This window comes from Rhinolophus sinicus, chromosome 9, assembly GCF_057876585.1.
Source record: "Rhinolophus sinicus isolate RSI-liver-muscle chromosome 9, RSI-T2T, whole genome shotgun sequence".
Classification (NCBI taxonomy): domain Eukaryota; kingdom Metazoa; phylum Chordata; class Mammalia; order Chiroptera; family Rhinolophidae; genus Rhinolophus; species Rhinolophus sinicus.
The window spans coordinates 21,864,814-21,879,768 of NC_142509.1; the positions used below are offsets into that span (position 1 = coordinate 21,864,814).

The 14,955-nt window shown below is 40.5% G+C and overlaps 1 protein-coding gene across 12 annotated transcripts in view; it reads right to left on the reverse strand.

The window, feature by feature from the left end:
- The window catches only part of MTMR3 (myotubularin related protein 3), a 126,246-nt gene that overhangs the window by 18,124 nt on the left and 93,167 nt on the right, over positions 1-14,955 (reverse strand). For all 12 annotated transcript variants that reach the window (XR_016022377.1, XM_019743034.3, XM_074321303.2 and 9 more), the window contains 4 exons: positions 8,288-8,384; positions 5,624-5,737; positions 1,068-1,273; positions 430-561 (listed from right to left, as the gene is read on the reverse strand). Coding sequence is in view for 11 of the 12 variants with exons in the window: in XM_019743034.3 (XP_019598593.3) it covers positions 430-561; positions 1,068-1,273; positions 5,624-5,737; positions 8,288-8,384 (549 nt within the window). In the remaining variant the exon portion in view is untranslated. The remainder of the gene's footprint in view (positions 1-429; positions 562-1,067; positions 1,274-5,623; positions 5,738-8,287; positions 8,385-14,955) is intronic.

Genomic DNA, 14,955 nt, shown 5'->3' on the forward strand with positions numbered 1-14,955 from the left:
TTGTATTTACTGCTTCAATTTCCACGCCAGGTTTTCTAAGTAGGAGCCATGTGAAGGGTGTTTTGTGAGACCAGTGATGAGCACACCCACTTGTCAAAAGCAACAAAAAGCTCTTAGAAGGCTAAGAAATTGAGCCACTAAAGAAGCAGCTTACAAATATGAACAGACCTTATTATGAGAGAGGATTGATTTTCCTTATCACCTAAAGGTTGGCACAGGGAAGGAGGATTATTTGGTTTCACTGCACCTCCTCCTCCATTTCTCCCCTGAAAAGAGCACAGTGTTAAGAATCCAAAGAGCTCTGGCTCTCTCAAGATAGGCTGAGGACCATGGTTTGCCATTCATTTTATATTGAGAACTGAGAGCCAGCTGGGCAGGGGCTGGACTCAGAAGGACAGCACATCAGGGACAAAGCGTTGCACATCTCACCTGGGCACTCACAGCCCCCTCCCTTGGCTCGGTTCGCGACAGCCGCAGCATAGGAACGTGCATCCAAGATCAAAAGCTTCTGCGGTTGGATGGCTAAACTCTCTGCTCCTGACGCATTTGACAGAGAAGAATCTAGGGACAACAGGAGTGGGAAGGAAAACGAAATGAACCTGTCTGTCCCAGATTTGTGCAAAATAAGAACCATAGGCACATATTACAGTACCCAAAAAAATGCAGTGAAATCCACCTCACCAGAACCCTTGATACACAGGCCTCTCTTTATTTTTTATTTTGCCTACAGTCCCTTACACCTTGTTTCTATATCGGTAGTCTTGAATGAAGCCGGGTGTTTCCCCCCATGGTCTGGAGACACTGCAGGTCCTCCATCACATATATACTCCAGTCTTGTCACTATGACAAGAAACATAAAACACTCGAGTCCTCTTAAACCAAGTTTGAAACGAGGGGTCTTCTGGTTCATTGCCAAGACCCATGACTCACAAACAAATCCATCAACTGAAGCTTTGCTCTCTCTCTTCTATGAAACGAATTCTTTATCTTGTAAGAAAAAGGCCATTTCAAGACAAGGTTCTCATATGCTATAAAAATTGCTGCCATGGGTCCAGCGAGCACCTTACCAAACTCCACATCAGAAAGGTCTCCTGCATTGGGGAAGTCTCGAGCACTGTTCCTAGCTGACAGCTTGCTGCCACTTGATCGGGAGTCGGAGGCACAGGCTTTGGCTACTGACTGCACCAGGTGCTCGTCATCAGCATTCCGCCAGCCCCACCAGCTGACCTCAGGCTGTCCACAGCGGGCAATGACAGCTCCATTGCTCTGGTGCCTGTGTGGGAACAAGACACAACTGTACCATCTCAGCGGTCCCATTCAGATGCTCATACCCAAAGTGAGACTATGGATTTTAAATACCTTAATAAATAGCTAGACTACAGGTAAGTGATGGGTTAGCTTCAAATCCTCTCAGGGTAGAAATCGTATATAGCAACAAGAATAAATAACAAACCCTATCTGGATCTTTCTTAATTATCATACCATTTTAGAGACCTTTGTAGAGTTACCAACAAAACGATAAATGTGTGCTCTTAGAGAAAACAAATCCATATTCAAAAAGTAAATGTCTGTCTTTAAATTTATTTTTGGGAAATTGGATAGAAACGTCTAGAAATACTACACTCATTCTGCTACTCAATAATGAAACATTATTCTCCCCTTTTTATACTGCACTTGAATAGCCTGGCAAAATAGATGCTGAAACAGAAAAATTTGTTTCCTCACTGACTTCTGAGGGCCCACTGCAACAACTGTGCACTTTATGGCTAGCTTGGGGATTCTTTTCAAAACAAGATCCCACCTCTGGGACTGAAACACTTACCTGGCCCACAGTGGACTGCTTTACAAAATCTCCTGAGACTTCCTGAGTCACAAACTGCTCTATTATAGGCAGAGAGCTCAACGAGCCAGTTTCCCTTCCTTTAGCTTAGAAGGAAAGGGGAGCATAAACCTCAACAAGCCATACTCTCATAGAGTCTTTTTCAAGAACTAAGACCAGAAATCATACTCATAGTCTACTTTAAGATGCTATTAAAACCCACTCTTTCCCTAATTAGGAACTTTAGTTAGGCAATTTTAGCAATTAAAAAGTTACAAAGTAGTAGTATTTAGAAACCAAAAGGAATGAAGTCCTCACACACGCTACAACATGATGAGCCTTGAGTATGTTATGCTAAGTGAAAGCAGCCAGTCATAAAAGGCCACATACTGTATGATTCCATCTACATGAAATGTTCAGAATAGGCAAATCTAGAGAGACAAAAAGTAGATTAGTGGTAACCCACAGCGAGGGGGTTTGGGAAGGGAATGGGGAGTGACTACTAATGGGCCTGGCGTTTCTTTTGGGGGTGGTAAAAATTACTAAAACTGATTATAATGATGGCTGCACAACTCTGATTGTACTTAAAAAAAAAATCACTGAACTATACACATCAGGGTGAATTGTATGTGACATCTCAATAAAGCCATTTTTAAAAGGCTATGAAGTAATCAGTTCACTGTAGAAACAAATTAGCAGAATGAAAAGCTAGTAAGCAAAAAATTTAAATGTCCAATTCTATATCCCAGAGCGAACCAAAATGTTTCTAAACACATATATGCATACACCCATAAAACATATATGCGCAAATGGATTTAAATAAAACATACTATTGAATCTATTTGTCTTCTTCACGGAACAATGTGAGAACGATTTTTGTTTTTAATCTTAAAGCTCACAAGCAATAAATTAAATTTGGCAATAATCAAATTCCACTGGAGCCACCAGTTTACTAGTTTTTAAATCCTCCCTTGCTGGGAGAGACAAGTAACAGAATGTACTTGTGTACTGCCAACACGGTCAACTGGCTTACCTGCTGAATGGAGCCAAGCTGAAAATCAAACCTCACCAATTTTTAAATGCCTACTAGCATATAGTAATAGGTGCTGGACAGCCAATGAGCTGACTGATGCCAAACCTTCAAGAGGCTGGCAGCGCCTTTCCAGAGCATCCTCTTGTTCTGCAATGTTTCCCAGCAGTGCCTGAGAGGAACAGTAGATGGCACTCTTCAACCTGGGTTCCGGGTTTTAAGGGCTATGGCATTTATATAGCTAGATTGCAAATGAACTGCTACAATAAGCAGCTTTCTGCAGTCTTCTAAAATGCTTTAGACTGCATGAAAGAGAACTAAAACACTAAAGCTAAAAATCATTAAAGAGAATTTCTATCATTTTAACAAACAGAACCAGAAAAAAGTATAGAAGTTAAGATGTCCAATGGATGAGTCCCCTACTAAATACCGAATGCTTCAGTTTTAAATAGAAACATAGAAATGTTTATCCCTAAGCTGGTGTTAGGCAAGTTCCCTAAATGACTAGAAATTTCTAATAATCATTGCACAGAGGCGGGGAAGCTGCGACTTGCACTCCAGATGGGCGGGCGCCCTTCGCACCATCTTGCTGTGTTAGAGCAATCGCTGCCTTCAACAATAAATCCAATGAAGCACTCTTTCCTCACAGTAGGAGAACGCACTCATCAGGCGCTAGTTCAGTGTGGTGCTGTCAAGTAACTGCTGCTAGCAACCTCAAGAATCATTACTGAAGCCTCCAGACAACTAAATCCAGTAAATGCATGTTGCATTCAGAGGCATCCTACCACCTGGACTGGCAAAGCAAAGCGTGCTAGAGTATCCCAAAACATTCTTCAACTACTCCAATCTAAACCCAGTCGGAAGCTCAGAGATACAAGACATGTTCTGAAACAGACGCCAGTTCCTGGAAGCCTGTCTGATTTTATGTGGACTACACTCAGAACTTTCATTTATGATCTTTTGAGAGCAGGTTTTTTCCTGAGAAATCACAAATAAAAATTTTCATTTATATACTGCGTTTCCCCAAAAATAAGACCTAGCTAGACAATCAGCTCTAATGTGTCTTTTGGAGCAAAAATTAATATAAGACCTGATATTATATCATATCATATTACATATTTATGATATTTATTATATTATATAAGACCTGGTCTTATATTAATTTTTGCTCCAAAAGACACAGAGCTGATTGTCCAGCTAGGTCTTAGTTTTGGGGAAACATGGTATGTACTCTATGGTCTCCAGAAAGCATTAAAAATAACCCTATGGTTCATGCCCTCTAGAATACATTTTAGAAGGGAAAAAGAGGCTTCCATGTTTATTCTAAGATTTTCTTCAACCTGTACTTTTAGGCTTCTCTACCAACAGGGAGAATTCACCTAAAGATCCTTACTTTGAAAATGAAAGTCCTTCCCATTATGTTCAAAGTCAGCAAACCCCACAAATACCAGGGCTGCTGATCTACCACAGCTGTTGGCCACAGAGCAGCAGCTGGCTGCTTTCCCCATCTGAGCTGGGCCGATCACTGATAAGACTCATAAATCCTTTCAGCTTTCACTGCTCTTTAATTCTTGTGTCATCCTTAACACTTGAGTGTTAGGTACATGTGGTGACCTATTTTTCTAGGGGTATCTGAAAACAACAGTAATAAAATTGAGACTGAAAAGTTAATGGATTCCACTGGGCCAGAAGCAAATACTTCTCCACCTCTCTCTATTCAGAATGGCCGTCAGAATTTGCCCTGAGTGGGCTAAATAAACAAGCTGGTTACCTCAGTGGAATTCCACAAGGAGATAAATCCCTGTCTAGAAGCTCAGTATTTCAATGGAATGCCTGCTGCAATGAAAGAGTTTCTAACTAAGCCCCATTGGTTTGGTCCAAATTCCAGAAGAGACCAAAAAGTGTGCAAACTGAGAAAATGAAATGGAGAATGTGACTATTACAAGGAGCTGACATCTGAAACAGTTCCAAAATAAGAGGGAATGGCTTCTTAAAAATCTAACAATATTCTGTGAGAACTGAGCTATTCATTGAATTATAAAATAGAAAAGCAGCCATCAGGAATACAGCCTACTCCAGATATGGCTTAGAGAAGCCCAATGTTTATAAATTGATTCAGATGTCACAGCATACCTGCAAAGTAAGAGAACACCCTTCCTATTTTACTAATCAGGAACAGGCTGAGGTCAGTTAAGGAATGTACTCAAGGTGCCACCGCAAGGAATACCAGAGAAGAGACTTCAACTCAAAAACCTGTGCTTGTCACCATGTCACCAGCCCCTTCTAGAACTTGCCTCTCCTGGCTCTCCTGACTCTGATCTCAAGATCTTCTACCCAGCCAAGCCCTAGTTCTTCTCTAAACGCTCCCTTTCAAAGCAGAGCTCTCCCAAGTGTCGAAGTTTTTCAACCACAAAGACAATCACAAATGACTCAAGTCTGTACTCCCAATTCTCACTTTTTAGGACTCATTTCTCTTGGCTCAAAGGCCCACATCTGACGCTAAATGTAGTAAGCACATTATCTTCCCATAGAATGTCAGAAAGATCTTAAAATAGCAAGATCAGCTGCTTTTCTATTAAAATTTTCTTACCACTGTCAATGTTACCACCAGATAGTGTTCTGGATGCAATAATTACTGGTGTGTGACTGGAAGAGCAGCTTTAGCAATAAGGAAGCACAGAACTGCCTAGAGAGTTTCCTGAACCCTCCCCTCCTTCCCCCGGCTAGCAGCAGCAGAGGCACCAGACAGGCTGGGCCTGGCCAGGCTTACTTACCTGTAGATGACGACAGGGATGCGCTTCCAGGACCTGAAGCTTGCTACACTTTCTAGTTCTTTGTCAGTGATCCAGGCAGGCACTATGAGCTCCTGTGGATAGCTACCACATAGCCTAACAGGGCAGGTGAGGGAGAGGGAGACAGGGAAGAAGACAGGGAGAGAAGGGGGAGAAGGGGGAGAGACACTAGGTGAGTCAGCATAAGGATGTTGATCAAGCTACCTCAGAGCCAGTGAAAAGGCAGCAAGGAGCATTACTTGAGTCTTGGACTGCTCAGCAGAACGGGTTGCCTTCAGTGTTTATTTATGTATATAGCAAGTGATACTATCTTGGATTGTTCCACTTGATGCTGTCTTTTGGGAATCTGCCAATCTTAACTATCAATGAAAAAGGGGAGTTGAGAGGCACTTACTCCATTGTAAGCCTCTGTTGTAACAGATACACAGGTCATTTCTAAGTACACAAGTGCCCAGTTCAACAACAGAAGTGAAAGTCTGTGTCCCCTGTACCAGAGCCTCAGTCTTTCAGGCTTTTATCAAAGGGAAACTTGTGAAGAAGGGCAAGAGCTCACAATTTCAAGTTTCCAGAGACCTCAAAAGACTACTAAGCATATTCTTTGATGTGAAATAAACAGGGTGTCCTAATTATAGGTAACAGATGCAGCCATGGGTATGTAGAAACAGTACCACAGGTCAGTCTATTTGCATACATAATCACAGTCCCATTTAGCCAAGTTAGGAATGTGAATAAGCTATTAATCATAACTTAACATAAAATATACTTCAGAACAAACTACACTGGGAAAAAAGGCTCTGTTTTCATTTGTGAAGATGCTAGCAGCTACATGCTAGTCAAGCTGGTGCCCTAGAAAGCAGTATTTCTGATAGGTTTTTTACTTATAGGACAATGTCTTTCTATGGGTAACCCAATATTCAACAGTGAATGCAATTAAGATCTTTAATCCAAATCCTAAAATACACATACTACTGCTGCTCCACCACCCGCACCCTCACCCCCACTGCTCCACCACCACCGGCAGCCCCCCCTCACTACCACACCACCACCACCACCACCACCCCACCACACTGCCCTAGATTATCTTATGCATTAGGGGAAGAGGAAGAAAAAACACAAAGTGGCTCAGGAATTGATCATTCTGCACTAAATAGCTCTTTTCTGTTCTTAATTTCCAGAAGTTTAATTATTAGGAATTTAAAAACCACTGAACCAGGAGAATAGCTAAGACCGAGAGTACTTCTACAAACTTCCTAAAACCTACCCACAATCTCCTAAAAATAACCTGAGAGACAGTGATCATAGTTACTACTCTTACCATGAGTCTTGTTCATTTTATCTTGTTTTAAACTTAAGAGTAAATTTGGCTCTCCTTCCTTTATAGTAGGAAGAACTTTGCAATTTCCTGAAGACTAGTTGTGAGGTAAAATAGTAGGCTCACAGACAAGAAGTTAATTTTTAAAACCCATATAAAATAGGGTTTTTGAAAACCAATGACTTTGAACTCAAACTTTTTAAAACAAGCTAGCTTAATTTATAGTTTTATTTCACCGAATTTTCTGATCATTATGTTCCTTATCCTATAAAGATAACAATACCCAGTAATCAGCTCTTCAGCAAGTCCTAGCGGCTCACTTTTAGATAAGCAGTTTCCAGGAGAGGAACGGTGGGTTCACATGAGCAAAGCCTGAGCAGCCTGACTCTCTGAAGCCCCTCCTCCAGCCTCCACCTACATGCTCTGCTCCGACTTATCACTGAGAACAGGCAAAGACAGGACACGTCTGCAGCTCCCAATTCTTTACAACACCCCGGGTTCTTAACTCCTTGGCCAAGGTCCATGTACAGTAAATTAGCTGTAGTTTTTCGATGAAAAGTGAAATGCTCTGATGGCTAGCCACAAATACACCAGGAAAGCAGCTATCATAATTTGAGGCCGCTCATTAGGACAACAGTACATGACTAATGCTTCCAATTGCTGCAGGAAAACTTAAGAGAAGGATATATTAATTTAAATCTCCTGGACAATTTTGTTTTATAGAAATTTGGATCACCAAAATCACAGTAGTTAACACCCACCCCCAACAAAATACCTATATCTGTTAAGGAGACAGGTAACGGTAAATATTTAATAATGATTACATTAATATTTAATGGTTAAATGATCATAGCTGTGAAGTTAGTTTTAGATCAATACATCAACGAACAGAATAATACTGCTGCCTATTTCATAAGACCTGGAATAAAATTACAGTCATAAAAACTAGCTCCTAAGTGTTTTATCACTGCTTATGAGATCACTGATCCTATCTCTAATATTATGTCAAGTGGTGACGAGAATAATGGAAAGGGATTGCCTACAGGTAAACACAGTATTATCTAGACATGTATGTGCCAGGAAGGACAGAAGCCCGGAGGAGGTAAAAAGGAAGGTTCCACAATACTAATAAGTAAGGATCACTGTCCACTTCAGTGATAGCAATGGGAAAAGAAGGCTCAAGAAGTATCCTGAAGATCATGCATTTAGATTTAATAAATAAAACTCCATCTGGAAGAAAAAGTCTAAGTTCAAATGTTTTGCCACATGTGAACTGGGGTTTCTGCAAAGGCAATGGCTGTGAAACACAGTCCACAGGGGCCCATACAACTCACTTGTACTTCTCATTGATGTTGGAAATCCTCCAGGCATTGTTCATATCAAAACCCATCCGCTCCACTTCATTTTTAAACCTTGACGTCACATGTTCCCCTAGGAGCCAAAGACAGACAGCAGAAAGGAAAAAATGCATACCGTTTTGCATAACAGGTGTAATAATAGCATACCTGCTTAGTTACTTAAAGGGGTGGGGGGCAGGTATTGTCTAAATAAAATAACACATATTTAGTTCCAGTTACAAAAAAAAAAAATCCCTGGCAGGATAAGACTGAATGAAGGAATTAATTAATTTTGATCAAGAATTATATTGTGTTATCTCATCTAATCACTGCTATTAACTCTGAGGGTAGTATCACTGAGCTTTTTATAGAAGACAAAACTGAGGCTGAAAGAGGTTATTATGGCAGGTCTGTCTGGTCCCCAAACCCATGTTCTTGTCATTATTCTGGTTACTTACCTATTTCCACACTCAGAGCAATGATATAAGAAATAACATCAACAAGTTCACCAAGAATAGTAATACAGATCTGTAACTCCTCATCAGAAACCATTTGGGCCAGTTTCAGAACTTGCAAGTTTTCTAGATTTTAACACGATACATATACTAATATTAGGTTAACACTCTCGACGGGGTCTACTTACCCAAACATTAATATTTCTACAATGAAATGTGTGGGTAATTCACACTTTATAAACAGGAAAAATAAAGCAACAAATAGCTTCATGTCAGCTCAGATCAGGTCAAGCTACCAAATAAAAATTTAAAAACCTGTCAATTTTCTGAGCCTTACAGATTACAGAACTGCAGATAAGAGATACTGGAACTATAAATGCCAGGACCAGGAATCTCAGGAAACACCACGCAATCACGTCAAGTGCTGAGCACTTGTAAGGTTATCTACCCAAACGTGTAACCCGCCAACATTTGTCCCAGTGAATTTGGCTTCCTCTTCCTTAATATAGTGAGAAACAAAAAAAGAAATGAACCAAACATTAAAAGTCATTAAATCTGAAATAACTTTCTTCCTTGAAAACACAGAGTCCTAAGGCAGTAATTTTAGAAAACTAACAAACAGACAAGCAAAAAACCACTAAGTAGAACTTCTAATATACAGTGTTACAGGTTGTAAAGTAAACATTGGCGGGGGCAGGGATAAACTACAATAACAAAAGCACAAAACAGATTGTTTTGGTGATCAAAGTGTAAAGCTTTGCTCTCCCTAGGAGAGGAGCTTCAGAGTAGGAAACAGCAATTACTTGAATGAAGTCTATAAAACTACTTTCCCATTTAAACTGCTTTTCTTGAGCTTAAACTACACTAGGTATTATATGTTTCCTAAAGGAGAGCTATAAAATGATGAGGTTCAAAGATGCAGGAAGAAATAATCAGCTGAATCTACCCCATTTTGGAAAAGTTTTAGCAGTGATGTAGGAAAAAAGCTATCTGAATTGGGGTGCCATCTGTCTACAAATTGCAAGAACAGTGACCATCAAGAATACTAGAGAGAGGGCCGGCCCGGTGGCTCAGACGATTAGAGCTCCGTGCTCCTAACTCCGAAGGCTGCCGGTTCGATTCCCACATGGGCCAGTGGGCTCTCAACCACAAGGTTGCCAGTTCAATTCCTCGAGTCCCACAAGGGATGGTGGGCAGCACCCCCTGCGACTAAGATTGAACACGGGACCTTGAGCTGAGCTGCCACTGAGCTCCCAGATGGCTCAGTTGGTTGGAGTGTGTCCTCTCAACCACAAGGTTGCCGGTTCGAATCCCGCAAAGGGATGGTGGGCTGTGCCCTCTGCAACTAGCAATGGCAACTGGACCTGGAGCTGAGCTGCGCCCTCCACAACTAAGACTGAAAGGACAACAACTTGAAGCTGAACGGCACCCTCCACAACTGAGATTGAAAGGACAACAACTTGACTTGGAAAAAAGTCCTGGAAGTACACACTGTTCCCCAATCAAGTACTGCTCCCCTTCCCCAACAAAATCTTTAGAAAAAAAGAAAAAAAGAATACTAGACAGAGAGTCTTCACGTATGATTCCAATCTAAAAGCTATAAAACTACGGCAACATCCAAGTTCATTAATTAATGAGATTTTCCCCATCCTGTGACACAGCTCCAATTCTTTACAAAAGGTACCCTAAAAGGTACCCACACAGATACCCTAAAAGGATCCTATAATTTTAAGACAATCACTGGCAAAATCATCATCATCACTACCACCTCTGCCAACCACCATTGGCAATTCACTACATACATACCTAGGATCATTGCTCAAAGAAGGGCTTAGAACCACCATCTAGAGCATGAAATTCTGCCATACACAAAGAAACATATACTGCGTGGCAAGCATAGAAACTGTTATTTCAAGTTCCTTGAGAGCAAGGAGTGAGTTTTAATTATCTTTGTAACCTTTAAAGCAATGATTTCATAAATTTTGAAACTGACCATCACAACCCACAATAAGATTTGTTTTACATCACAATTCAATATAACATGTTTATTTTACAAAGGATTTCACAAAACAATACCCACCATTATATGTGTGATGCATTTTGATATTTCCTATCCTAAATGTTTCATTTCATATTTCATTTCTTAAAACTGATTTCATGACCTCACTAGTAGATCACAACCTAGTTTGAAAACCACTGCTTTCTGAAAAAAAATCTAGCCACAGACTTTACAATACATGAATAATTCAATTGACTTTTTGCCAAACTGTATCAGAAGTTCACTTATGTTTATTCAGCCAGAAAAGTGAATACGAAGCACATCTCCTGTCTCCACTGATTCAACATTAGAGATGCTGTAATAGCCTAATTGAAGTATTAAGGTCACAAGTTTTTCGTTCAGTTTTATAGTTCTACTTCAACCCTTTCTGTCTGCCTCCCCCATCCTCAAATGAGGATTTAGCCCTTTTTAACATTTAGTATTTTTTGATCCTACAAATATAGTCGAGCAATTGTTATTTTCGTGGAAATGAAAACTTTTTTAAAGTAATGAGTCCCTCTATCACAACCACAGTGTCAAGTGGTAGTCCAAAATATTTTCCCCACAAGTCTAGCTAGCTCCCTGGCTGATTCTAAATAACCAAGCCCAGACTTATTCACAGCTTAAAGGCCTGGGATAGAAGGGTGAGGCCTTTACCCAGGATTTGAGAAAGAAGAACAGCGCCGAGTCCAAGAAGGTGAGAACTAGCCCTCTTCATTTTCAAATATGGAGGGAGGAATCATTTTGTTCTATGAATAAAAGTACCAGTACAATTGTCTAGATGTACACTTAAGGGTTTGCATTCTAACTCCGAAGACAAGCTCTGTTGGCAAGAGCTTTTCCTTTATAAAACAGGCAGCTGTACAACAGTATGAGACCCAAAGTCATACGCTGTTCGTAGTTAAACAAAATGTGCTTAATTGGCATTTCACAGAAGAGAGGTCAGAGAAGCGGGTCTGATGCTACCAAACGGAACTGCCCAGTCATCTGTCAGGACTGCAGATTAATGCTTAAGCCCAGAATGATCCCCGCATCGGCAGCTACAGGGTAAGGAGAACTCGAGCACATACGTAGGAGACAGGCTTTGAGCTTTTAGCGCATTCCTTTTTTAGAGTTTGAAGGGGCTAAGAGCAGAGTCAAGAGTTTTACAAAGGCTTTTTCAAGTTTCACAGGTGAACTCCAATAGCAATGTTGAGTCTTCTTCTAAAGCAGATTAAGACCTCGATGTGTGGCCACAGTATGGCTGGCTTAACTATGACAGGTTCAACAGTCAGAAACTTAAGATTTATGAGTAAAAGGTAATGATGTAATTTTCCCAATTCCCTCCTCTCTGACACATTCTACTCTCAGGCTAGGTAGTGAAGAATCCATACAAGGCTTTATTAACTGCTGAAACACTAAACTAACTTCTACCCTTCAGCGTCTACGCTTGTGATCTCATGTGTTGGGGCAGATTATACAAAGGCATCACTTTGAAATATTTCAAGTGCTGTCTCACCCTAAAGTTGACTTATAAGAATGTGGTTGTCTGGTATGCTCATATTTGGTGAGTAATGATGCAGCCACCACTAACACTCAACAATATTGGGTGGAGACAGCAGAACAAGGTTGACTGGCTTTAAAAATGCCACCACGGTTATTTTTTTAACAGCAAGCTTTTCCTCTGTACTCCGCAGTGAAAATATATAAAAGGAAAAAGCCACACAAACACTCAAATCAAGTCACTGAAGTACAGTAAGATTCCATGTAATTGGTAGCAGGTTAACTTCAGTGTGGACTGTATATAATAGGAAGAAAAAAATACAAACTTTACTCATAGAATAGGTTCCAACCAATTAGTTACAATGGCAAGGCATTACCTTCATAGTATATTCATAATTTCCAAAATGTTTTCACAAGCATGGCACATAGGAGATATTCATACATTTACTGAATTGAACTCTCCATTATAACAGATTTGATCTTTAGGATATCCAGATCGGCTTGGGCAGGAAGAAAAAAGGAAACTAAAGTACGAAGATAAATGGCTTGCCCAATTATTCTTTTAATTAAATGGTAGAGTATGGGTTTGAATTCAGTTTTTTTAGTTCCTAAATCAGTACTTTACCCCCCAAATGCCTGCACCCATCACAAACCCACGAAAAGACAGAGGACACTGTGGACATCTGTAAGGCCTGGTAGCCAAAGAATACCAAATATCATCAGAAAGGGAAGGACCTTGGGACCAGTCATCCCAGCTCAGGACAAAGCCATCCATAATTAAAAGACGAGAGTGAAGTTCTGACCTGGCACATCTTAGGAATATCCTAAGAGTTGGTGCAAACACAAAAGAAACAACTGAAATTATCAAGGGAATAAGGAATCATCTAAAAGGATGAGGAATTTTCAGTCTGGAATTGTAAGAGAACAGGTTAGGAGAAAGTAAGCCTTGTTAACTAAACGCTGGCAAGCCAAAACCAGGGAATATCTTTGGAGTTAGAAGTCTTAAATCTTATATAACATAATGCACAAGGATAAACTCATTAACTTTATTATCCTAGGAGACGGTAGAGATTAAAAATTTAATAAATAAGATATAATGGTTAAAAGCTCAGCAAATCTACACGTAAGATTTGTGCATTTCATTGGGGGATAAACAAAAACTTGAAAAGAGCAAAAAATATAAAAAGTACAATGGTATCTCAATAAAGAAAGAAAAAGAGATGCAATGGATAAGGGGGTGAAGTAAGAAAGTTTAAAAGCACATTCTCATAACCTCCCAAGGTTGGCGTGGTCTCTTATGGATGACTTTGGGTTCCCTGGCCTGCCCAGGCTCACAGGAAGCTGGGATTCCTGTGGATTTCCTCAAGGCTCGACAAGGACAGGTGCCTCTGCTTTTCATCTCTGTAGTCACAGCACCCCACATAGTTGGCTCTCAATAGCTGAGAACAGGGTTTAAGTCCTAGCTCTGTCACTGCCAACCAAATATAAGTGGGACTTAGCAACAGGCTTTACCGCTGAGTCTCCTTTTCTTTGGCTCCCAAAACAGAGATACCAATCTATCCTGCTTGTCTGATGAGATCATGAGGGCCAAACAAAAATATCTATCAAAAACGTCTTTAAAAATAAGATGATGTTTATGTTTGTTATATTTTAATTAAACAAGAATATGAACCAAAAGCTTCAACCAGTGAATGAGCCGGTAACAAAGTGATGCCAGCATAGACAGACTAGTCTCAAATATTTAAAATGACCAGGACAGAATTGTCAAGATTGACGATTCAGGATTAAAAACTGAGGTTTAAAGAAAAAAGTCCCAGGCCGGCCCGGTGGCTCAGGCGGTTGGAGCTCCGTGCTCCTAACTCCGAAGGCTGCCGGTTTCGATTCCCACATGGGCCAGTGGGCTCTCAACCACAAGGTTGCCAGTTTGATTCTTCGACTCCCACAAGGGATGGTGGGCTTCGCCCCCTACAACTGTCAACAGCAACTGGACCTGGAGCTGAGCTGTGCCCTCCACAACTAAGATTGAAAGGACAACAACTTGACTTGGGAAAAAAAAGTCCTGGAAGTACACACTGTTCCCCAATAAAGTCCTGTTCCCCTTCCCCAATAAAATCTTTAAAAAAAAAAAAAAAAAGAAAAGAAAGAAAAAGAAAAGAAAAAAGTCCCAAGAGTAAACTTTATTGGAAGGAAGCTCTCAACTTTTCACTGCTTAGGAATTCAAGACTTTGTTCCCAAACTGGACACACTAAAGATTCAATGCTGGACCAGCAAAGTTCTATTTAGAGCAACATAAAGTTCACAGACAACTACATGCAGAAAAATAACATGTATTTGGTCAAAGCCACTTCTGAGGGAGAATAAATAGTCAGTGGGACAAAGATTTAATAAAGATTCAGGGAGTCTGAGTTCCAGTACAGGCTTAGCTTCTCTGTTTGTCCTAAGGGAAGTCACCTGGCCTCTTTGGACCTCTGTTTCATCACCTATAGGATGAAAAGGGTGACAACAGGTAATCTATGACTCGAAAATTTGAAGATAGTGAATGAAAGGCCATTCTGTACTCTATTCTGTGGCTTACCCTCTGTCTCTTTGTTCAGGCTACTTGCTCTATCGTTCTTTTCCCCATTCTCCAATCAAATGAATTCTCACTCGACTTTCAAAGCCTATTAGAAAGCCATTTCTAACGTGAAGTC